At 33.9% G+C, this 27,140-nt stretch overlaps 1 protein-coding gene across 1 annotated transcript; it reads left to right on the top strand.

Annotated features, from left to right (window-relative positions):
• The first annotated feature begins 22,601 nt into the window (after window positions 1-22,601).
• On the top strand, window positions 22,602-26,928 carry LHCA1 (chlorophyll a-b binding protein 6). Its single transcript, XM_089827611.1, has 4 exons — window positions 22,602-22,878; window positions 23,062-23,164; window positions 25,515-25,803; window positions 26,590-26,928. Exons 1-4 carry the CDS (start codon window positions 22,667-22,669, stop codon window positions 26,742-26,744), a joined length of 759 nt encoding a protein of 252 aa, XP_089683737.1. The 5' UTR covers window positions 22,602-22,666; the 3' UTR covers window positions 26,745-26,928.
• Window positions 26,929-27,140: the final 212 nt, after the last annotated feature.

Raw genomic sequence — 27,140 nt, 5'->3', positions numbered from 1 at the left:
GATAAAAGGCTCTATAAACTCAATCTTAACATCCTTCATAATTTTCTTCATCTATATGATCTAATTATGATTATTTGTTGTTGCTACATACTCTTATTCTACCATACTTTGTGAAATACAATCTTGTTTCTTTCTTAGCCAAGAAACCAATCTTCCTCCCAAAAAAAAATTCTCCACCACTTTTACTTTTTATGTTATCTACACTTCCTACCCAATCAAGATTAGTGTGCACACATAAAGTGAAATCATGTGATCTATCATACCATAATCCATAATTAGGTGTACCTTTCAAATATCTAAAAATTCTATTCATTGCTACATAATTTGGCTCTTTGGGATCTTCCTAAAATCTTGCCACAATTCTATTTGCACTTGCTATATCTGGTCAACTGTGTGTCATTGTAATCCTCCAATCATAGATCTATACTTTTTCTGCTCAATAGTAGGGGTTTGATCTTTGCTAGAAAGACATTTTACATCCAGTTAGCATAAGTGTTCCAATGTGTTTACAACTTTCCAAACCAAATCTTTTCAATAAATCCTTAAGATACTTAGCTTGTGATATGAGGGTACCATCTTTGTTTTGTACAATCTGTAATCCTAAAAATTACTTCATTTCACCAATTATCCTCATTTCAAATTCCTTCTTTATTTCTTGAGAAAATATCTTACTTGATGAACATCATTGCCTCCAAAAATTATGTCATCCACAAATACTTCAACAATCAGTAAGCCACTATCATTCTTTCTCAAATACAAATTACTATCAACATTACCTTTCATTAATACCAAATTTATCAAATACTTATCCAGTCTTGCATACCATGCTCTAGGTGCTTATTTCAATCCATATAGTGCCTTCTTCAATTTGCAAACCATGTCTTCTTTATATGTTAGGGGAAAACCATCAGACTACTCAATATATACCTCTTCTTCAACTTCTCCATTTGATAAACTATAAAATTCTTGTTAGCTATATATTCTAAAAACTTTCTAACTACTTCTAATCTATAAAAAGGTAAAAATGTTTCTTCAAAGTTAGTTCCTTTCTATTGTGAGTAACCTTTACATACCAATCTTTCTTTATTTCTTATAAATTCACTTTGCTTATCCCTATTTTTTCTAAATACCCTTTTAGTTCCAATAATATTCTTGTCTTTAGGTCTAGGAACCATATCTCAAGTATTGTTATTTTCAATTTGTTATAGTTCTTCTTTCATTACTTTTATCTAATAATCTGTAGACACTTACAATTGTCCTAAAACACTATATTAATTAATTTAATATCTCCTTTGACATTATGATTACTTATTAATTAATTAATTATATTTTGTCATATTCTTCTACTTATTTAATTAATTTTACTTAATTAAATAAGTTCACTACCTTAATGTATTTTGAATTTAATTCAAATACTCCCCTCTAATATGTTAAATTCATTTAATGCATAGTGACATCATATGTTCCCTTTTAATTAAATTCAATTTATTTAAATCCTCCACATGCTTAAGTTTCTTAAACCTAATTAAGATTAATCTAAATTAATCTTAACCCTAATCCATCCTCCATCAAATTTAATAAATGATTTTTGAAAATCATTTATTCCCCCTTTATCCACCTAGCCCTCAAAATGAATTTTTAATTCATTTATTCTGACATGTCTTCCACTCACCTCATTTCTTTATTCCTACACTATGACATGTCTTCCACTCTCCTCATTTCTTTATTCCTCCACTATGACATGTCTTCCACTCTCCTCATTTCTTTATTCCTCCACTATGACATGTCTTTCACTCACCTCATTTCTTTATTCCTCCACTATGACACACCTTCCACTCTCCTCATTTCTTTATTCCTCCACTATGACATGTCCCCCATTACCTTCAATTTTAAATTGATCCCACTGTCTCCCTTTCTTTATTAATTTCCTTTGCCACCCTTGCATGGCTTATGTGTCTCCTATGTGGCTCCTATATGGATGTCACATAGGTGCCACCTCCCAAAGGCCTCTCTCAAAACTATAAATAGAGCTCTTGTCTCAAGCATTTCTATCTCTTCCATATGCATTGTTATCATGCTAGTATAGCATTAGATATATCTCTTCCATATGCATTGTTATCATGCTAGTATAGAATTAGATATATCTCCCTCATTTGCATTGTTATCATGCTAGTATAGTTCTAGAGCCTTTTAGAGATTTTATGCATTGTTGTTAATCTTTGGTAGTTGCTAGTTTATTTGCATTTGCATTGGTAACTTAGTTTGATTTCTTGCATTGCATTTCCATCTCACCTCTTAGAATCCTTTGAGGATTGGCTTACTCATAGCCATTTCTTGAATGTATTCTCCATTCATCTTAGCATAGACTCATTTCATATTTCATTTTCATCAACAAGAGATTCAATAGTTGTGTTTGGGAGAGCACATCCACATCCCTAAATCTTGAGCACACCAACAAGGCCTCTTATGGGTGCCCTTGTTGAGCTGCTTTGAGGTTATGTGAGGACTTTAAATTGTGGTTGCATAATTTGTTAAACTCAAATGGATTTAGTTGTATTTCCATTTGTTTCTAGTCTTTCATATGCACATATTACAACTAACATTTTCTTGTTTACGCGTGCTCCCGACAAGTTAGGTTTTCACATATACATTTTGGCATGCCCAATGGGACCCACTTCACGGGTTCAAACTAATCATCTAATGTGTTTTTGAGTGTATTTTGTGAGTTAAGCTTGTAGGTTGAAGGCTTGCACTTGGAGATGAATTTTCATGATGAACTTCAAATCAAGTCAAAGAGTTCACCATTGTGTTTGAAGCAAATCATAAAGAAGCACTTTTACCAAAATGTCTATAACTTTTGCGTATGAGCTTCGTTTGGGATGATTCAAAAAGTTTTGGAAAGCTGATTCAACCCTCTATCTAGATATGTAGATAATTTTGTTAGATTCAATTTCTAAAATCAAGTGCATGCGTTCAAAGTCACTCTTCCTACGTAACCTTAAAATGCTCATAACTTGTGCAAACAAAATTGTTTTTCATTGATTTTTTTTTTTTTTAATAATTATTAGAAAAATGAGAGGAATATAATTTTGAAGTCAATTTGATCCTTTTGAAATATTTTAAAAGTTTTTTCCACACATTTTCATGTTGAGGCTTAAAATTTACCTACACATTTGGGTTTGGATCTAAAATAAACAATTGTCTTTTAAACCCCAAGACCACTTACGTATTCTCTCCTCTCACACCTTCTGGTGATCTTGAGTGAACAAGAAATGATTGGTCTTGCTTATATTTTTTAGGAGGCCTGTGAGATTTCTAATTTGGTTTTAATTGTAGGAGACAAGCTTTGGAAATTTTTTTGTGATTTTAATCACTTGGAAATTTGTAGTGATTTTAATCACTTAAAAATTTATAGTGATTTTAATCACTTGGAGATTTGTAGTGATTTTAATCACTTTTAAGATTTAATATGGTAAATGAACTTGCATGAACTAATCATTTGTCCTCGAAATGCATGTTGCAACTAATATCTAAAGGTTAAATACACTCTTGAATGCATTAAGGTAAACTTTACACACACTCTTGAATTATTTAAGGAAATTTACACAAATTTCATTAGAATGAATAATGCTCAAACACACTCTTGAATGCCTTAATGAATGAACAAATTTTTCATTGGAATGCATGTGTAGAGTAATCAAACACAATCTTGAGTGCCTTAAGGAAATTGACATGCTTTCATTGGAATGAATGTTTAGATAGTGCACACACTCTTGAATGCCTAAGGACAAAGAAGATTGCTATGAAACATTTGGACTTGGTGCTTAAAATGAATTCAATCAATCTTGAATGACTTAAGGGAATTGGTTTATTTTCAGCATTTTCGTTATGTTGAAGACAATCGATTTAATTTATGTTGATGAATCCTTACTTTTTATTATGTTGACGATGTTCTCAAGTTGGAAAGAACAATGAATGTTTAAATATGAGTGTCTTCAAGAGTAGATTACAAAACCTAAAGTTCCATTGGGAAAGAACAAGTGTCTTTTAACCTCGAGGCCACTTATGTATGCTCTCCTCCTGCGTGTTCGGGTGATCTTGAGTGCACAAGAAATAAGTGGTCTTGTTTATATTTTTTAGGAGGCCTGCTTGGGGATTTCATCACCCCTTGAGGTGATCTCAACTCCAATGTTCTGGTAGAGTATATGAATTTGGAGGTGAATCGAAAGACACCTCTCTTGGAAGAAAAATTTTGTCACTCTTGGCTAAGCCCCAAAGAATTTTATACCTTTGGAAAGTGAAGGCAGAGATTTGGGTTATCATCTCCCCCTAGCTGTGTGGCACTATTTTTTTTCATCTACAAATTTGGGCCTCACATACCTTGCATATATCAAGGACTTCCTTTAGATAATCTTTGTACATCCTAGTGGCAACCTTATTAAGATTGTTGATGTTTTCAGTGTGCTTGATTGTTTAAACATCCAAAACCAATACCAAATATCAAACAAGTTCAAAAAATGAATGAAATGGTGAGCTAAAAATTCAATGAGTGAAATGGTTGTAAGTGGGTCCTCTTGACCTACGGTTAATTTCATACTTGGTCTAGCATTTGGAGTCCATTGGGTCTTTTAGTCACAAGTTTGTTTTCAAAATTTTTGAGCTTGAAACTAGGTTTGTTTTGTTCTTGCCATGAATGACAAAGTCAAACCTAAGAAGGTGAAATTTTCCAAACCATTTGCTTACAAGGAAAGGAAAAACCTAGCACACAGTGAAAAACAATTTCGATACGCTATCAAAGACATCAAGAAAGAAGAGGTTGAATAGGACTGTTATGATAGAATCGAATACAATGCTAAACTTCGAAATTGGTCTACTTTCCCTAGAGTGAACCCAAATTTTTTGTTCCCAGTGAGAGAAGATTGAGTTAATCGCATAGTGACCATAACACCTTCATTTTCCACATCAACCCCATTTCCAAATTTCTAGTCTTCCATTTGCAAAATTTCCTCTAGAGAGCTTTGAATCTTAATCTTTTGGGCATAAAGAAATCTTAGTTACAAAACTTTTGAGATTACAACACTAGACCTTTAGCCATAAGTAGACATTTATCGTAGTTACACTCACTCATTTGGGATCACAAGTCCATCTCCAAATAGCGAGTAATCAATTCAATGTCCTATCTTGCCTAAAGATCACTTGTCCATCTTTGGTAGGAGAAAGATACTTTTATCCTATATCACATTGGGTTTGCTAAATCAACAAGGTCTTTTGTTTACATTTAGGTTGTTGCCCCTTTTATCACATAAGGTTCAGTTGCTCTCCCACACGTTCTTCTCTTTCTTTCACAATCCTCCACCCATTAGTTTGGTCACTATTGTATGGTACATACACAATCCAGTAGATGTTTAATCCCATGTCTCATTTGTTGGAATCATTAAGGCAACAAGAGATGGAGAATCCTTCTCCTCCATGATTAGCCTCATTGGGGAGCACATTTCCCCCTAGTACAAAATTTGGCATGCCTAGCTCACCACCCACACTAGAACTAGAGGATCATTTTTGCAACACAACTTTGGGAAGTAATTCACATGATGATGAAGTATACCAAGATGAAGATCCTATTGAAAACAATAGTGTCCCTAACAATGTTCGAACATTTCTTGTAGATCCATACAAGTTGGAAATGATGGAAAATTCTATTAGGGAAAACAAGACTAAGATCTTCCTAGACTTGGTTAAAGATGGTGTAAATGTCCCTATGAGTTTCGACTTGAGCAATTTGTTTAGACAAATTGCCAAGGTTGGTGCTCCTGTATTACCAACTTCAAACATAGACCAAACATCTGGTAAAGAGAAGGAACCTATAGCGAGAACTAGTTCCATACCTACATCAAGTGTTTCAACATGACCAACATTCCAATTGAGTGTGGAACACATCCAACAAATCATTAGTACTATGCCCAACACTACTAATGCTAGTATTCCACATCCAACCTTGACAGATCCAACTATAGGATACTTAAACATTAGGCAAGTACCTACACAACAGATGGAAATTCCAACACAACCAATATATTCCTCTTATTTGCAAATGCCAACAAGTATGGTAAAAACATCTATGCCAATTCCAACGATTGCATATCAATACATTGGCCAAAGTGGAGTACTTCCACCACCTCACAATACGTTTGGGCCTCCATGCAACTTGGGAGGTGGGTTTATCAATTCCCAACAATCACAAGTGCAACCAAACCAAGATCTAGCCTAGTAGTTCCATGAACTTCGAAATTTGGTCCATACCATGAACAACAAAGGGGTGAAGGATTTCTCTTTTGAAGAAATTTTCCCCTTTCCATTTGACGGATCCATTAACATGATACTGTTTCCACCAAACTTTGAGATTCCTAAATTTGACAAATACATGGGAGAAACATGTCATGTCACACATCTCAAGGAATTTTCATTTTGTGTCAAGAAGTAGCCTATAATGAGGATTATCTTAAGAGGCTCTTCATATGAAGTCTTGGAGGCCCCACGTTAGAGTGGCTAATGAACTTACCCAAGGGTTCCAATACTTCCTTCAATGATTTAATGGGGAAGTTTGTAGCACAATACTCTTACAACATTGAACATCATGCCTCATTAAGTGATTTGTGCAACATGAAACAATGAAATGATGAAACATTTACCAACTTTCTACAATGGCGTAGGCATCTCGCTAATCACATGTCATACAAAATTTAGTATTCCCACCTTGTGGATATATTTATCAAAAACTTGATACCAGAGATGTTTTTTCACATGAAGATGTTTAGTCCTAAAGACTTTGCCACCTTAGTCAAGAAAGGCAAGAACATTGAAAATGGATTCCTAGACAAGGGTTCCATTAAACATTATAGCTCTTCATCCTCAAAAAATGACACAAACAACAACAACAAACCCAAATTTTGGTCTAAAAACAAAGGTGTTACCCATGATGGTGTCACTGATGTTAAAAGCGTACAAAAGTGGGAACAACAACAACAACTATAGTAACCGAAGCCATAACAATTCAAACCATTACAATCAAAATGAAAAAAATTAGCAATCTCGTAATCAAACATAATTTTTTCCTTGCAATAACAAAAATTACAATCGTGAATATGATCAAAATAGAAAATTCACTAACTTTCTTGAACCCTTGGATACCATATTCCAAAAACTAGTGGATCACAATTTGATGGTGTTTCCCAACACACAACCTTTTGATGAAAATCAACCAAAATCAAAATGGTATAGGGAAAATAAATATTGCAAATACCATCGCATCAAAGGACATGACACAAACAAGTGTATAAAACTCAAGGTCTTCATTCAAAATCTTGTTGACGATAGAGAAATTGAGGTAGAAGGGGGACCACACTCTAAAAATGCTAAACTGAAGATATTTCAAAAGCCATTTCTTGACCACAAAAATGACAATAACAAAAATGAAAACAACAATATGAACAATGGAAACAACAATACGAACAATGGAAACAATAATATGAACAATGTAAATCAAGCTTCCACATCAAATGCATTACACTATGACTATTCTACTAACCACATATCAAGATTTGACTTCTTGTGTGGTAAAATAGAATTGAATGATATATGTGGTTTTGACTCCATGTGTGGTCACATTGGAGAGGTAGATGCTCATGTCAATACTCTTGTCCTATAAGCAGCCGATTGTGATGCAACCACTCGATGGGGAAGAATCACTTTGCAAGCTGCCACTCCCAACCTCACTAATCCATCAGTTCCACATGCACTTGCTATGCCATCCACTTCACAAAGACTTGCTTCTTGCTATGATGTATTATCATAGTTAGGGAAAACTCTTGCACAAATATCCATTCTTGAGCTCCTCACCACCTCACCCATCGACAAAGAGATTTTGGAGATTGCTCTTTTAGAGTTTCATAATCTTGAAAACATTAATGCATCCCAATTCACCGCCATGATTGGAAATATTTCCGCACAACAACACCTTGTCTTCACAAACAAAGATTTCCAAGGCCCTAATCAACACCATAATTTGTTGCTCCACATTGAAGTCCTTATCCAACAACATAAAATAAAATGAGTCTTTATAGATAATGGATCTGGTTTGAACCTTTGCACATTGAAGATGATCCATTTCTTGGGGCTTCCAGAAGACCTCCTAGACATCAATAAAAGGATAACAATCAAAGCATATGATGAAAGAGAAAGAGAATCAATAGGAGTTATCATACTACCACTAAAGGTTAGGCCAGTTGTACTAAATATTGAATGCCATGTCCTAGATTTGGATTTGCCATATAACTTCTTGCTTGGTCAACCTTGGATACATACACTCAAAGTAGTACCATCTACATATCATCAATTCTTGAAATTTCTCCACCAAGGAAGAGAGGTCACAATTCTAGGCAATCCTTGACCTTTTGCTTTTTGTAAGCGATTGGAGGGTGCCCCAACCAATTTTTGTCCAATTGGTGAGTTTGCTAAGGTTATACCTAGACCTCTCACAATAATAGAATCACCTTCTACAATAGTACCAAAGTTAGCCAATGTTAATCCTAGTTCTCGCAAAGGAAAATAAAAGGTTAAGATATTAAGGTCAATACTACAAGGAGTAAGGTTACTTTTGCTGACCTAGGAATGGGAGAGTATAAGTTTGAAAATGCCTTGTGTGTTGGATAACTACCACTCTCCCCCCACTCCTTTCAAAAACCTTCACAAATACCACCTTCTACAAATAAGGATACTATGCATGTTAATCAGACAACATTTGAACAACGAGGTTCACTTAGTGATGAACACATGGAATCTAATATCTTAGATTGGCTATATTTTGATGGAAAAGATGAACCTATGGAATTCCCTAAAGATAAATATTTTAAGACTCCTCCCATCATTAAAAACATGGGATTTCATGGTACTGGCCTTAGGCCTAAAGAAGAAGGAATCAGACAACCACTTGATGCTAATAGCTATCCTAAAGGGCATGGTTTAGGCTGCATTAAACCCAAGGTGTCATTTGTTGACACCTATTGTATGGTTGAACCTGATTCTAAGACTAAAGAGGAAGAATTCTTTGAAGTACCCTTCCAATACATTGAGGATGACCTAGTTAACTATGTCCGTGTCATTACCATAGCTGACCTTTCATCCATTGATCTACCTCTCACCAACCTTGACATGATAGACTAGGACCTTCAAGACACACCACCAGCTCTCGATATCTATAACTTTGATGAAGCAATGATGGCACTCTTTGGCCTTAAGAATCTCCAAGATTATGAACATGAGATCCATTACAATGAGGAAGCCTACTTTGGTAGCCAAGTCAACTCTCTTAGTCACAAAAGTGAAAAAGAAAAGAAAAATAAAAAAATAGAAGAAACATCCTCTAGTGAAAACTTTTGGAGTGCTTTTGGATGAAGAAAAGAATAAAATAAAGGACACATCTTCTGGTGAAAACCTTCTAGAGGTGCTAGAAGAGGCAGATGTTGACTTTTCATTCCGATCTTTACCACCAGAAAAGTCATCTATACTGAATGAGGACATAATTCTAGTTAATTTGGGTATGGTAGATAATTCAAAAATCACCTATATTGCTTCCACCTTAAGTCCTAAAGAACAAAAAGCGATGACTGAGTTCCTACAAAAAGGAAAATTTAATTTTGAATGGACATTCAAAGACATGCTTGGTTTAGACATAGATTTGGTTGTGCATCACTTAGCAGTAGATCCAAAGTTTAAACCTGTGAAACAAAAGTTGTGCAAGATGCATCCTAAGGTAGCACTTTTAGTCAAAGCAAAACTACAGAAAATGCTAGAGGCAAAGTTGATTTACCCTATTGATTATCCTAAGTGGGTTTCCAACATTGTTCTTGTAGGAAAAGCATCTGGGGTCATCTGCATCTGTTTAGATTTTTGAGATTTAAATCTTGCATGTCCTAAGGATGATTTTCCACTTCTTAACATAGACATCATAGTGGATTTGACTGCTTGACATGAAATGTTGTCTTTAATGGATGGTTTCTCCAATTACAATCAAATCAAAATTGCAAAAGAAGATCAACATAAAATGGAATTTACTACCCCATGGGGGACCTTTTGTTACCAATTCATGCCCTTTGTCTTGAAGAATGCTAGCACCATCTATCAACGCGCAATGACTACAATCTTCCATGATCTTCTACATGTCATAATGGAGGACTATGTTGATGACATTCTAGGAAAATCTAAGACACGTGATTCCCACATTGATGTGCTCACCACCATTTTTGAAAGGTTGGAGAAATATAAAGTGTGCCTTAATCCAAAGAAGTGTGTTTTTGGGGTTAGATCACGCAATTTGTTAGGCTACATAGTGTCAAGAAGAGGCATTGAGGTAGATCCCACCAAAGTGAAAGCCATCATGGAAATGCCTCCACCTACCACATTGAAATAACTTTGCAGTTTTGAGAGAAAGTTACAGTCCATCAAACAATTTGTGTCCCTGGTATCAGATAAGGTCCATCCACTTCAACATTTGTTTCGAAAAGACACTAAGTTTCAATGGGATTTCCTATGTCAGAATGCATTTGAACAAGTTAAGGTATACTTGGCTAATCCACCAGTTCTTGTCCCTCCAATTGTAGGATGACCATTGATTCTATACATTTGAACCACTTGAGTTGCCTTAGGTTCCCTTTTGGCACAACTAGATGACAATGGTAATGAGCATGCCATATACTATCTTGGTCGAACATTAGTTGGCTATGAGTTGAACTACACTACTATTGAGCAAGCTTGTTTCATAGTAGTCTTTTTCACGTAGAAACTACGCCATTATATACTTAATCACACTACACATCTCATTGCCAAGATAGATCCACTCAAATATTTGCTATCAAAAGCCTCCCTCACTGGTCGAGTGGCAAAATGGGTCTTGATTTTAAGTGAATTTGACATTTTTTATAAGGATTGCAAGGCTATTAAGGGACAAGTAATTGTAGAACAACTTGCTGAAGCTCCTCTTCAAGGAGACTATCCTATTATAGTAGATTTTTTTGATGACACAATTATGATTGTTACCCCTAGTACACAATGGAAGCTATTTTTTGATGGTTCCTTCACAAAAAAGGGATCGGAGGCAAGAATTTTGTTTGTTACACCACAAGGAGACCTCATTTTGAAGTCTTATAAAATTTCATTCTCTTGCACAAACAATATAGCTGAGTATGAAGGATTAGTCACAGGGCTCTGTTAGGCTATTAGATGGAATATCAAAAGTCTTCTTGTCTTTGGAGACTCTCAATTGGTCATTAAATAAGTCATAGATGAATACCAAAAAAAGGATGAAAAGTTGTTGCCATATCACTGGATAGTTGAAGATCTTAAAGAACACTTTACTGGGCTAGTTTTTCAGCAGATACCAAGGACTAATAACAAAGCAATAGATGCCATGGCTACCATTACCTCCATGATTGCCATGCCTAAGTACAGTCCTAAATGTGAGTTTCTTGTTGAGAATCTTTTTCTTCCTGCTTATGAGCAACTTGATTCAGAGCTGGTGTGTGAGATTGTCGGTCCCAAGTCTCCATGGTACACAATTTTTGTCTATCTTCATCACAAAATAATCCCCATCACCGTCTCGCCGAATCAAAGCAAAACCTTCATCTGTCGCACTACCCGATATACTATCCTAGGTGACACACTTTTCGAAAAACACTTTGATGGAACCCTTCTCTGATGTCTCAATTTAGACAAAGCCAGAACGGTGTTAGAAGAGGTCCACCAAGAAATTTGTGTTGCTCATTCCAATGGCCTTATGTTAGCGAAAAAGCTCCTTATAATGGGTTACTATTGGCCTACTATGGAAGTGGATGCCTATCATTTTGTGAAAATATGTGTCCCTTGTCAGTAGCATGGCAATTTGATACATGCTCCCACCCAAGACCTTTAGCCCACCATCACACCATGGCCCTTCTCCTACTAGGGATTTGATCTTGTTGTTCAAGTATATCCAAATTCTGTAAATGGCCACAAGTATATTATTGCCACCACTGAGTACTTCACAAAGTGGGTTGAGGTTATCCCATTAACCTACACCACCAGAAAATAGGTTTCAAAGTTAATCTTGAACTACATTATCTATCATTTTGGTATACCTCAAGACATCATGACTGATAATGGAATTCCTTTCAAAAATTAGGAAGTTGCCACATTGCGTAGGAAATTTAGAATTACATAGAATTTTTCTACCAAATACTACCCCCAAGGCAATGACCAAGTTGAAGCTACCAATAAAACAATTTTGCAAATCTTAAAGAAAATTCTTGATGCAGTTGGTTGTGACTAGCACCTCCAAATTGCTCCCACCCTTTGGGCCTACTGCACCTCTATCCATACCCCCACAAGAGCCACTCCATTTTCCCTTGTTTATGATTTTGAAGTTGTCTTACCCATCGAGATTGAGCTCCCTTCCCTCAGAATCTCTCTCAAGAATCTGATGTCCGAAGAAGAATATTGCCCACTTGCAAGAGCTACAATTCCTTGATAAGAGATGCCTCAATGCTCTGAACCACCTCCACATATATCAAAATTGCCTTTAGTTTCAGTTTCACAAAAAAATAGGCCTCGGGAATTTGAGGTGGGTGACTTAGCTTTGCAACATAACATGAAGAACCTCTAGAACCACAAGAAGAAAGGAAAATGTGAACCTAATTGGCTTGGTCTGTTTATCATTACAGCCAAATATGGTTCTAGGGCATATCAAATTACCACTTTAGAGGGAGATCCACCCCCTGGGCCTGTAAATATCCAACATATCAAGAATTTCTATGCTTGAGTCTTGCAGTTCCTGTACAGTGTTGTTATAGTTCCACAAAATACAAAAAAAGTAGAAAATTATAAAACTCCAAAAAATTCATAAAATGTTCTTGAAGAAAAGACTAAAAAAGAAGAAAAAGTTCCTAAAAAATGTATTTTGGTCCATTATCTATAAGGCTCATCTCACTTCACCCCTTTCCATTGTTTCATCCCACTTTTGTGCAGAAGTCCTATTTGACTTGCGCTTTTCATGCATCCAAGAAAATATCTATTCTCAGTAAGGCATCCATTCACTTCCATTTTTTAAAAGACCTCTAGTTCGCGAGGCATTTTTATTTTTCCATCGAGAGTTTTTCCTAATCCCATTACACTGAACTTTTTCCCACAACAGTGACTGTAACAAAAAGTAAACAAATTCACATTGCGACTAAACAATTTGAGAACCTTGTTCTGTTGACACAATTGCCATCAATTCAATCATAAACAACTCAATCAAACAATCAATTTCAATCAATCAATCAAATTTTGCCTTACAAGATGTATCCTTCCTACACATGCTTAACATCAACTTTCACTATCAAAATCCGATTCATGGAAAGAATTGTGGATTGAATGACTACTTGGTCATGAGGTCTTTTGTGGATTTTATCTTTGTGTATCAGTGATAGCCTCTCCAAGTGTGCCTTGATCTTCAATATCTTGGTATCATTTGAATGACTTATCCTGATCACACATGTCATTTTGTAGTATGATCTATTTTCATGATTCTTTCGCACACCTATGTTGGTTTAGAGTTATGATTATGCATTTCTCATTGGGGGCAACAGGTTAGCACACTTACCACCAAATTCCTTCGAAAGAATTTGGGTGTGCCCAGACCTCTCCAATGTGTACATGTCATTTGTTCCATCATCACTTTGAAACCTACATCTATTGTGTTAAGAGTCTAGTCCATGCAAAGGAACCTTGTCATCCATGCTACTATAGCATTTGGTGCATCACTTCTCTTGCAATATCAAACTTGGGTATGCTCTCTTATATGAGTACAATTGAATTTTGTGCATTCATGTAGTTAGGTTTCATGTAGACTAGGGCTTCATTGTGATTTTTTGTTTGAGACAAGGGTCTTGTTTAAGCCTTTCCCTTTTCCTTCCTGTGTCTATTTTCGAGAAAATGGGGCAAAAAAATGTTTTCCTTTTTCACCCCATTTCCTTGAGGGGGCATCCTCCTCCCTTGTCGTAGTTATGGCATGAACCTTCTAACTCGTTTCCTTGCTAGGGCAATCTATATTTTCTTTTCCTTTGATGCAATGTCATCCTGACACTACATCAAAGAGGGGCAAAATGTACACTTAAAATTGTCCTAAAATACTATATTAATTAATTTAATATCTCCTTTGACATTATGATTATTAATTAATTAATTAATTGTATTTTTTCATATTCATCTACTTATTTAATTAATTTTACTTAATTAAATAAGTTCACTTCCCTAATGTATTTTGAATTTAATTCAAATACTCCCCTCTAATGTGTTAAATTCATTTAATGCATAGTGACATCATATGTTCCCTTTTAAATAAATTCAATTTATTTAAATCCTCCACATGCTTAAGTTTCTTAAACCTAATTAAGATTAATCTAAATTAATCTTAACCCTAATCTATCCTCCATCAAATTTAATAAATGATTTCTGAAAATCATTTATTCCCCCATTATCCATCTAGCCCTCAAAATGAATTTTCAATTCATTTATGTTGACATGTTTTCCACTCACCTCATTTCTTTATTCCTCCACTATGACATGTCTTCCACTCTTCTCATTCTTTATTCCTACACTTTGACATGTCTTGCACTCTCCTCATTTCTTCATTCCTCCACTATGACATGTCTTCCACTCTCCTCATTTCTTTATTCCTCCACTATGACACGTCTTCCACTCTCCTCATTTCTTTATTCCTCCACTATGACATGTCTTCCACTCTCCTCATTTCTTTATTCCTCCACTATGACATGTCCCCCATTACCTTCAATTTTAAATTGATCCCACTATTTGCCTTTCTTTATTAATTTCCTTTGCCACCCTTGCATGGCTTATGTGTCTCCTATGTGGCTCCTATGTGGATGCCACATAGGTGCCACCTCCCCAAGGCCTCTCTCAAACCTATAAATAGAGCCCTTGTCTCAAGCATTTCTATCTCTTCCATATGCATTATTATCATGCTAGTATAGCATTAGATATATCTCCCTCATTTGCATTGTTATCATGCTAGTATAGTTCTACAGCCTTTTAGAGATTTTATGCATTATTGTTAATCTTTGTTAGTTGCTAGTTTATTTGGATTTGCATTGGTAACTTAGTTTGATTTCTTGCATTGCATTTCCATCTCACCTCTTAGAATCCTTTGCGAATTGGCTTACTCATAGCCATTTCTTGAAGGTATTCTCCATTCATCTTAGCATAGACTCATTTCATATTGCATTTTCATCAACAAGGGATTCAATAGTTGTGTTTGGGAGAGGACATCCACATCCTTGAATCTTGAGCACACCACTAAGGTCTCTTATGGGCACCCTTGTTGAGCTGCTTTGAGGTTATGTGAGGACTTTAATTTGTGGTTGCATAAGTTTTTAAACTCAAGTTGATTTTAGTTGTATTTCCATTTGTTTCTAATATTTCATATGCACATGTTACAACTAACATTTGTTTGTTTATGTGGGCTCCCGACAAGTTAGGTTTCCACATTTACATAATCTTTCTTACAAGCTTCATAAAATATGTTAGGTTCAACTTGAGAAATTCAACATAGTTATTCATGTACCTTGTTTCTTATTATTACTCCTTTATCCTTTTTTCCAATAATCTAATCAGTAGGGTGATTCTTAACAAAATTCTTGTTAGGTGTCACTGTCTCAATTTTGATTTCTACTCTATGATCAGTCCTAGGTTCTTCTTTCTATTTCTCTTTTTATATTTCATTTTGCATATCAATATTAGTCTCATAAAACATTTCAAAATCCTCTTTTTTATTCCTTTTATATGACAAGTTTTGCATTATTTCCAACTCTAATTATTCCTCCATCATAGCTATTAAATTCAATAAACTTATTTATATCTCTAGTCATGTGATGGGAACAACCACTATCTATAATCCAATCAAATTTCTTCTTTTCAAGTTGTGATACTAATGCTTTTTCTTCTATAAATTTTTTTTTTTTTAGGGCTTTCTTCCTTTAATAGCAACAAATCCTATTTCATCATTACTTTCACTCAAAAATCATTCCAAACTTGCATCAAATTCCTTATCACTAGAAAAAAGACAATACTTAGGCACTGATGATTTATAAGGATTCTACTTAAACTTCCTTACTCTCTTAGCACACTTGAATAACAACCATACTCATTACACGTCAAACATTTAAAGATTTTAGTACCTTTAAGTTCTCTTTTGATAAGTAAGGTAGATCCTTCCTCAATCTTCTTGTCTTCTTCTACTCTTGTTTGGCTACTATTGGCATAGTCTCTAGTTGCACTTGCACTCCTTGTCAACATAGGTCTGTGTCTCTGGGCACATAAAGAAGTTTCAACTCTAGGTAATTATCCACACAAAATATAAATAATTAAAGAAAAAAATGGAATAAAGATTAATTTAACAATATATTTAAAGAAAAACTAGAGAGTGAAGAAGAATTGGAAAACTTAAATGAATAAATCATTATGGTAGGAATGAATAATGAAAAAATATATAAAAGTAAAAGAACTTCTAGCTAAAAAGGAAAATATCTTAGCAAAAGAAGAAATATTCTAAAAACAAAAAGAAAAAGAAACATGATTGTTAGAAGGTGATAGAAATACAAAAGAAATATTAGTAGAATATCAAAAATTAAGGATAATTTAGTAGGGTAATTGAAAATCCAAATTGGATAGCAAAAACCTTTGTGAATTATTATACAAATATCCTTAATAATTTTGAATCACCAAGTTTAAAAGCTTTGAATAAGATGTTAGGATCTATTCCAAAATTTAAAAAATGCAAAAGATAATAAAAACTTAAATAAGAAATTTACCAAAAAAGATATTAAAGATGCCATCTTTCAAATGAATCCTGATAAATCTTTGAGCCTTGATGGTTTAAAAGCCTTTTTCTTTCAAAAATATTGGAATATCCTGGGAGATGACCTTTGGAAGGATATTAAGGCAACTAAGAATTCTTGATCACTTCTAATTGAAATTAACAATATATTCCTAGCTTTAATCTTAAAGAAAATAGAACATATGGATCCAGGTGATTTTAGACCCATAGCCTTATGTAATACAATCTATAAAATACTTTCAAAAGACAAGCCAACAAACTTAAAAATGTACTCCTGAAGCTCATTTTAGAGGAGTGGACAAGTTTTGTTCCTAATAGGTGAATTCTTGATAGTATTATCATAATCTAAGAATTAATTCATTATGTACAAAGTAATAAGAAATCTTGTATGCTAATGAACCTAGATATATAAAAAGCACACGATAAAGTGGATTGGAGATTCTTATGTAAAACACTTGAAGCTTTGGGGTTCTCACGACAACGGGTGAATTTAATAGATAACTACATTTCAACACAAAAAATTTCCCTTCTCATAAATGGCACCCTTGAAGGATTTTTTAGTATATCTAGAGGTATTAGACAAGGGGATCCTAAATCACATTTTCTCTTCATTATTATGTGTTAGAAGTTGTAATCTTTCCTTGGTGTGTTTATAAACCAAGGTTAGACCTCCTTTCTTTATTGTTATAATATATTAGGATATAAACCAAGGTATCCTAATATATTTATTTTTTGTCTTTTTTTCACTACATCTTATTTTGTCATCTAGTGGAATATGTGAGGACAAATATTTATTATAATTTCTAATTTTAGATTATTCCTCCTTAAGAGGAATCTCACACTTGGCCTCACACACTTATGAATGGTGGCATTCATAGACATGGGAGTTACATTCCAACTACTCTCTCTCATCTCTATTTAAGAGATGACCCTCCTCTCTCATTCAACAACAATGAGGTTTCTTCCTCTTCTCAATTATTGTATGAGCATTGCTCTCTATCTCTCTCTCTCTTCCTTCTTAGGCTTTTCATGCCTCATTCGTAATGTCACAAGGGGTTTTCTTTGCTTTCCCCTTTCCAAATATCTTGTCTCATGATGTTGGAGCTTGAAGCTTTCTCTCTCCTATTTTATGGTAATATCTTTTCATGCATTTACTCACTTAGATTCTTTTCTGGTATTGCTTATTTACAGATTTCTTTTTCCATTTCTAACATTATGCAAGAAACTTTTGGTAGAGCTATAACAAAGGCTCAAACTGAAAGAAAAAATAGAGGAATCATAGTCACTGAGGAGGTCCCTAAAATAACCCATTAACAATTTGTAGATGATACAATTCTACTAGGAGAAAACACTTTGAAAGAAGCTCAAAATTTTAAGAAATTAATAAATAATTATATGGAAGCATCAAGAGTGAATGCTAAAAAATTAGATATTTTCTTAATTAATACCAAAGAGTAAGTAGAGAGAGAAATTTGTAGAATAGTGGACTTCAAAAAAGGAATCTTTCCATGCAAATACCTTGGTATTCAACTTGAAAAAGGCATTAGAGAAAGTAAAGCTTGGGATACAACTTTAGAAAAAATAGATTAAAAAATGGGAAGTTGGAAAAAGAAATAATTAATTAAAGCTGGTAGAATGACTATGATGAAAGCAATACTATTGACCATTCCTGCATATCATATGTCATGTCTTCCCCTATGCAAAGGTGTTGAAAGGAAATTAGGCTCTAAACTTAAAACTTCTTCTAGCAAGGAACTGGAGATAAGAAAAAATTAAACTTTGATAAAATGGGAAAAAATATGTAGACCTAAAGAATTTGGAGGCCTAGGCATAAAAAATTTGAGTTGGCAAAATGAGGCACCAGGGGAAAAACTTATTTGGAGAATGTTTAAAGACCATAATAGTAAATGAGTCAAAATTTTATATCATAAATATTTAGACAATAATAATCCTCTATCTTTGTTCAAAACAAAACATCCTCCAAAAGGTTCAAGAATTTGAAACTTTATGTTGAATTTTTGACCATTAATAGCTTGTTACTTAACTTGGGATATTGATTTAAGGCAAGCTACTTTCTCTTGGAAAGATTTGTGGGATGGGTCTCTATATCCAGATAGTGTAAATCTACCTATAGACATAAAAACAATCTTTCAACTTTGTGGGGGTAAGAATGTGAGTGGTTATAAAATTAAAACTAACAATAATCAGTATGGAGGATGACAATGGAAAACCTTAGATAGAACTCCACTTTCATCATAGGAAAAGTACATTTTTTTAAATCAATTTTTAAAAAGTAGGCAGATAAGTCATAAAGATAGGAAAGATAAATTAATTTGGGGAGCCTTGAAAGACAGAAATTATAAAGTCAAACTAGGGTATAGAAAGATAACAAATTCTCAACAATGAAATAATATTGACATACCTCTAAATCTATGTTGGGATTCAACATGTCTTTTGAAAGTCAGTATCTTCCTTTGAGCTACTCTTCAAAAGAAAATTCTAACATCATATAAGTTCACCAAGATGGGTTTTGAAGGACCATCTAGATGTCCACTTTGCAAAAAAGAATCTGAAACATTTGAACACTTTCTTTATGGCTATACCTTTGATAAGAATTGTTGGTAATGGTTATGTAAGAAATTAAATTGGTAAACCACACTCCCTGATTACCTATTAAATTTTGGAATAAGTTGGCCAAAACATGGTTGTTCTAAGGCTTATAGTAATTTATGGAAAATATCCCCTTCCATGCTCCTATGGGAATAATGGAAAGAAAGGAACATAATTTTTTTTTTGTAATCAAAAGATGGATCCTCCATCTTTTTTTAATAAATTGAAGGCTTGCATTATTGAGGTAGCTAACAATAATCTCAAAAACTCATATAAGGGGGAAGGATCCTTTTTAGACTGGGATGCATATATGCATAAAAATTAGTTTAAACTAATTAACCCACCAATGATATACACAAAATCCAACAAGATTGCTAGGGAATAATGTAAATGAGAACCCACTCCTGTAGGATGGTCAAAGTTAAATTTTGATGGGGCCTCTAGAGGTAATCTCAGATAAATAGGTTTAGGATGTATTATTTTCTCAGATAATGGATCATGCATAACTAAACATGTCAAACCTTTAGGAGTAATGTCTAATAACTTGGCCAAATTAGAGGCCCTAATAGAAGGCTTAACTCTAAGTAGAGATATATGTATTAACAAATTAGTTATCGAACACGACTCATAAATTATCCTAAATGTGTTAAGGAAAAGAAAGACCCCAAACTAGATCCTTAATTCTAAACTTGAATATGCCCTAGCCATTGTTGATCAATTTGAAGAAACAACATAAAACATATTTATAGGGAAGCTAATAGAAAAGAAGTCAATCTCGCTAACAAAGGAGTGGATAGAGGAGTGATTCTAATAAGACAAACTAATATAATAAGTTAGACACTTGTTCTTAAAGCAAATTCGGTTTAAAACTTTTCCCGTCAAAATAAAAATGTTAAATTTAGTTGATGTCATGGAAGTTTAATGTTAATAAGTGACATGTTTTCCGTTATTCAAAAATTTTCCTTATATACCATTTGATTTTTAAATTAAAGTTAATAGGAAGTATGTTTCATTTATTATTATTATGAAGCATGCTTCTTATCGTTCTAACAACTTGATTGTAGCCAAGTTTAGTTTTCAGGTTATATTCACAAGGAAGTATCAAGAGTAAAATTATAAATACAAAAAAAATAGACTCTAAGATTGGATAAATCAATCTGAGATATTTATGTTAGGGCTACACCAAGGATACCTATCTATCTATGATCTTCGGTGCCCAATTGAGATGGTTTTTAAAATCTATACACAACCTTGGGCCTCATGGCCTTCTACCTATCAATTTTATTTTAAAAATTAAGAGTTAACTGAATGCATGATTCAATGAGTTGGATTGCAAGGAAGAATAATTGATGAATAGATGATAAGCTACTACAAGTTGATTAATGAGATATAATTTAACTATGAGGAAATATAATTTAAAAAGAGTAATTAAATATATTGAAATAATTTACTCAATTATAAAAATTGGAAATGATTTAACTAAATAATTTTTTAAAAATGTATAAAGATAAAATTATTTATGTAATAAATAGTTAAAAAATTAAATTAATATAGAAGAAATAATAAATAATGATATAATTAAATAACTATAAATTATTTAATTAAAATGAAAATGAAGGGAAACTCTGAATGCAAGTTATGAATGGAGAAATAATGTTAGTTTAATTAAATAATAAATTAATTTTGGGGGGGGGGGGGGGGGGGACAAAATGATTATGTTTAACTATCTACAACTATTTCTAAGTGCATAGTTCTTCTTGATGTGGCCTTGTGGTAGAGATCCTTTGCGCTTGAAATATAAGACACAAATTCAAATTTCATAGTAGGTAAGATATATAGTTGTTCCACTAAGATAGGGAAATGTAGAGAAATATCTCAAATTTACCTAATCTTCTTAACAAATTAACAAATAGAAAAACTAACATCAAACAAAATATCAAAAATCCTTCATTTATCATTGAGTGCCCAACATATGAAGACATCTGGGGTCCATTATGGGGGAATCTTGGAGGGTAACATAACCATGCATAATTTATTTGAGGAACATATGATAAGGAAAATTGTTAGTTTGTTTGTCAAGATACATAGAGATTTGATCTAATAAGGAATATGGAGTTAGTATTAGAGTAGACTTGTGATCCCTTAGACCAATAGTCTCGTAAATGTAATTAAGAATCTTCATACATTCATAGAATGATCCATTTGCTTAACATGAATTTAAGAACGGTGCTAACAACTAATCTACCCTAGTCATAAACTAGTAGAAATTCAAATGGGTAGGGCAAAAGAGACTCAAACCTATTAGGTATAGATCTTTTTGAATTGGCCTTGTGGCATAGATCCTTTGCTCTTGAAAGGTAGGACAAAACTTCAGATTTCACATTAGGTAAGATATATAGCTGCTCCACTAAGATAGGAAAAAGTAGAGAAAGATTTCAATTTATCCAAATCTTTTTCACACTAACAAACTTCAACTCCTTGGATAAGATTTATAATAGAAAAACTAACATCAAACAAAGTATTAAAAATCATTCATTCATCATTGAGTGCACCACATATGAAGATATCTCAGAGCATGGGGGATTTTGGAAGCTAACATAAGCCGCATAATTTATTTGAGAAATATATGATGACAGAAATTGCTAGTTTGATTAGAAATATGAAATTAGTGTATAACTATGATCCCTGGTCCTTTAAATTGATAATCCCATCATTAAAAATCTTTCGATTCATAAAATAATCCATTTGTTTAAGAACCATGCTAAAACTAATCTACCCTGGTCATAAACCAGTGAAAACCCAAATGGGTGGTGAGAAAGAGACTCAAACCTATTAGCCATAAATTTTAGAACTAAGGGTTGTGAGTAAATTTTTGATTTTTTAAAATCTAAATGCCAGGTGTAGGAAATGTGCGCCTCATGTTCACTTCATATCCTCTGCGAGAGATCAATATTTCCCACCTCTATCCTGTTATGGCACGTGTACCAATCATCAGCAAGCAGTAACCACCCATTATCCAATTGCCAATGTCGTCTGGATATCTGCATATCAATACCCCACTCTGTAAATTGCTTCATTATTATATGCTTGAAAAATAACTCGGTTGCTCTTAGAGCAGTTGTGTGAACAACAATCATGGCAACCACTATGGCCTGCTCCCATGTAGTTGCAAGACCAGCAGGGTTTTCAAGGGCATTTTCTTCAAGTAGATCAAGGTTTTTCTCAGGAAGCAGCAACACAGTGTCATTGGGTAGCACTAGCAGCCATGTCTGCTTTACGACCACCAAATCTTCTGACTGGATGCCTGGCCAGCCTCGCCCTCCTTACCTTGATGGATCCGCTCCTGGGTATGTTTATATTACACATTTAGGGCATAGCTCTTGTTAATTTTACCCACATTTTGCAGTCTCGTGTTTTGGTTTCCCCCAAATTTTGGACTTCCTGATTCTCATGTTCTGCCCTAACTATGGTATTAGAGAATGTTTATAATTTCACGTTTTGATGATGTGCCGGTTTCGACACATTTGCAGAGATTTTGGATTTGACCCATTGGGTTTAGGAGCCATTCCAGAGAATTTGGAACGCTACAAGGAATCTGAATTGATTCATTGCAGATGGGCCATGATAGCAGTGGTGAGTACCCCTTGTTCCTCTTCTTGAATATTTATCTAAGTTTATTAGAGATTGGATGAATTTTGATGCCCTTAAGGGTGAATTGGTCCGTGGCAACGATCACAGAATACTTGTTTGCTTAGAGTTTTGTTTCTATAATCATGTATTTAGTTTCAAAATGAATCCTCTTGAATTCTGATTTTAAATTTTTGTGTAATTAGGCCTATAGGAATTCTTTGAATTTCAATTGTGTTATTATTTTTCCATCAATATGATCTTACTTTATGATGAATAGGGAAAGATTCTTCCCTTACGCTTTCTCTCTTTGTTCTGAGATGGATCACGGAGTGCAATCCAAAATATTGATGGAAAAATAATAACATAATCAAATCCAAAAACAGCATTCAAAGTATTTTTATAGATTGTGAAAATCTACTTACTATTATATTATTAAAGGAAGCCAGATCAAAAGAAGGATGTGTTTTCTTGTTAAGTTTGTTTAACTTAGACTTCTTGTAGATTCTTCTTTTTTTTGCAGCCATGAAATTTCTCTAAACAGTCTATCACTCCATAAAAGATTAAGGCAGGTTTTTGGAACCATCGTATGTTGTGTTTTACGCATACACGTCTTGCGGGTTTGCTCAAGTCATAAGAGTTAGGTTCTTTTGTAGGTTTCTACCACTCTCTTTTTTGGGACTTATAGTTATGCCTTTCTTTCTCAAACTCCAGGAGTTTTCTTCTTTCTTTCAAATCAAAACTGGATTCTATCTGATTTGATGCATACATGGTCTATCTTCCCAAAGCTCAAAATATGGCTCAATGCATTTCTTCCTTTTCGTTACGCTTTTCATGTATTTTTTGGCAGTGTACCATATTGTGTGATTAATGTCTCTTCGACCATATAGAAATGCAACATTGAATGTAGACTCAAGTTGGAATTGAATCTACTCTCCTCAACAATCAACAATCAGTCCCGGTCATTACACTAAACTTTGAGAATTGCAACATTTGTAGCATTCTTAAAACTTGTATGTCTTGTTTATTTTGAGCGTCATTTTCAATATTCCCCTCTAAGAAGAAACTATGACACTATTACAATTATTAAACTACCGTGGCAACTTTGTTATTTATTTATTAATTTCTGTTTGGTGAGGATGAACCTTCTGGTCTACACCAGGATAGTTTCTTGTAGCTTAGCTTGGCCACCTACAGTAAATTTCCCATTTGTATGCTTTAAATATGGTTTAACCTCCCTTTGAATCTTTTGGTTGATATTTTTTTCTTTAAAATATTTCTTTCATCTTCTTTTTTGTGGGTCTCACCTGATATACATCTTCAAGGCCATCTTATTCTTTCATAATTCATTGGATTCATGTCATTCATCTATTGACGTTGAAACCCAATATCGCCCTGTTAAGTGTCACTTATCTCGCATTATGATTAGTGGGAGCAGTTTCCCTCATACCTGAAACCTACATTTTTGTGGCTACAAACTTCTTCTGTCGTTCCTACAATTTGTGTAATCAGTGGTATGGTGAATTTGTAAGAGTTGAAAACTGCAATTTTAAACTTTTTTTCTGATGCCTTTTTCTCCAAATACCCCGTATAGAACGAAGTTCTTAAAACTCAAATAGAAACAAGTTCTTAAAACTCACATAATTAGAGAGATTTAAAACTTGTCTACGATATTCTAGCCAAATATGCTTCATCTCGGTTTGATTAAAACTTCCTATTTGACATCTGAGGTAAAACATGAAATCTCAACCCTGCTCCAGGTTGCAATTTCAGTAGTACTTGGACAGTTGAGATAAGGCATGAAAATCTCAACCCTATTCCACAGGCTTTGAAGCGCTAAGATTTTGTCAAAATTCAAGTAAACTACCTACTCCTTTGAAGGAGACTCTGGAAGAAATTTGTTCGAATAGACGAGGCTTTAAAACTTGAAGGTGAGAAATCATTTTTTTTGAATCTTTCTTATTCGGTCCTTCAATTGATATCCACAGTAACACTTATTTCCCCTTAAGTTTTTAATTTTGAGCATATATGAATTCAAAATTTATACTGTCCAGCACTATTAGATATCCCTTTTGGAACTAAATGAGTAGACTGTAGAGTATTTAATATTGAAACATTCTTTGTATACATCCCATCGGATCATCTCTCATGAGTAGTGTCTTACGTGAACAACCCTATGATTTGCTTTTAATGGGCATTTGGCACTCATTACATTGAAATTAGCAAAACGGATTCTAACTATTTTAAATCCATTATATAATCATCCTATTCTTTTAAACTTTTTGTCTTCCTTGTGCTGCTGAAATCATTGAAGTAAATTTGTGTTAATTGTTTTTTTAATTGTTGACCATTGCAGCCAGGAATGTTGATACCTGAAGCACTAGGTCTGGGTAACTGGATAGATGCTCAGAAATGGGCAGCAGAACCAGGTGGCCAAGCAACCTATTTTGGTGCTCCAGTCCCATGGGGTACACTTCCCATTATTCTTGTTATTGAGTTCCTTGCAATTGCTTTTGTTGAGAACCAACGAAATATAGAGCCTGATCCTGAGAAGAGAAAATACCCTGGTGGTGCATTTGATCCTCTTGGATACTCCAAGGATCCTAAGAAGTTCCAGGAAATGAAGGTGAAAGAGCTGAAAAATGGTGAGTACCTCTCTTTCCTCAATTAATTATTTTTCAGTAGGTTAAAGTTTAGCGGAAGCATCTACCACTATGTGAAAGAAACATGTCTTGGTTGATTAACAAAGACCATCAGGCTCCACAGTCAATTGGTAGTGAATGAATTTGTATTTCAGTGCCCCTGAAGACTGGGAAGCCTTAGCAGTGACATAATTCTTTTGAATAATTTTTGGAAAACTACAAGGAACTGCCGATCTTTGAAATTTGATTTATAATATGTTTGACTATATATTGATTTACTCTGTATATTTGCTTTTGCAATTCACGCATAAGACATGGTAAATAGTGAATACCAAGCAAATGCAATGTAGGGATAATTCATGTTTTAGTCTTTATACCTACAGATTGAGAAAATAACTGTTAAGGGTTCTGAAAACTAAGATCATTGGTAATTAGTTTCAAGTCTAATTGGAAATTAAGAAACCTATCTAACATTAGTTTACTGAGTTCCCTTGGGTTTGTAAATGCCGGTGTTTTAAACAATCGGTTTGGTGGAATCTGATATGTCGAATTTTCTTATATATTATGCTTTTAGATGAGATTGTCAGATCATCCTTAGTGATGATTTTTTTTTGAGTTTTCTTGGATTTTCTCATTCTAATGGATCATTGAGTATGATCTAAAATATTGATGATTGAAAAATTATACACAATCTCATCTAGAAATATATAAGACTGGATTGTGGAAATTTATTATCGATAATGTAGAATTTCCTTTCACTTACATAATGATATTGTGTTTTTCTTGTAGGTCGTCTTGCTCTCTTAGCATTTGTAGGATTCTGTGTACAAGCCTCAGCTAACCCAGGGACGGGACCTTTGGAGAACCTGGCTACTCATCTCTCAGATCCATGGCACAAGAACATTGCAGAAATTCTCATTCCAAGATCAATAATGCCATATTGAATTCAGTAAAGCTGTTATGAGCTTGTGAGCTGAAGTTTCTAACTTTGTAATTTGCTTTGTATATGAATAGATTGCAGAATGCTCTCTCTTAATCCAAGTCTTGAAATTCCCAGATGGACAGAAAAGTGTATTAGAATATTATGTCAAAACCAAATACTATGGCTGTAAAAATGTTTTGGTGCAATGTTTTTTTTCTTAATTCCATTCTAGGTCCTTTAACTGTAATAAATAAAAATGAACAATATAGGCGTAAAATATAAGTTCAAATGTCCATGACAGAAAACCATCTTCCAAAAATTCAATGAAGTAATCTAAAAGATGACCTGGCACAGATAAATTGATCTAAGAGAGCAATTATCCTTTGGTTTGATGAAGAAATTTAAAAAAATTAATACC

Source organism: Cupressus sempervirens, chromosome 1 (assembly GCF_028749045.1).
Source record: "Cupressus sempervirens isolate cs-2001-9-10 chromosome 1, ASM2874904v1, whole genome shotgun sequence".
In the NCBI taxonomy this organism is placed as follows: Eukaryota; Viridiplantae; Streptophyta; class Pinopsida; order Cupressales; family Cupressaceae; genus Cupressus; species Cupressus sempervirens.
The sequence above is the reverse complement of the archived record's forward strand: the minus strand, read 5'-3'. Positions and strand labels throughout refer to the sequence as shown.

Excerpts from the sequence above, each read along its gene's own strand:
- LHCA1 (XM_089827611.1), top strand. The coding sequence starts at position 22,667 with ATGGCAACCACTATGGCCTGCTCCCATGTAGTTGCAAGACCAGCAGGG. Across the intron at positions 22,879-23,061 it reads CTTGATGGATCCGCTCCTGG|AGATTTTGGATTTGACCCAT; the intron begins GTATGTTTATAT and ends ACACATTTGCAG. Across the intron at positions 23,165-25,514 it reads GATGGGCCATGATAGCAGTG|CCAGGAATGTTGATACCTGA; the intron begins GTGAGTACCCCT and ends TGACCATTGCAG.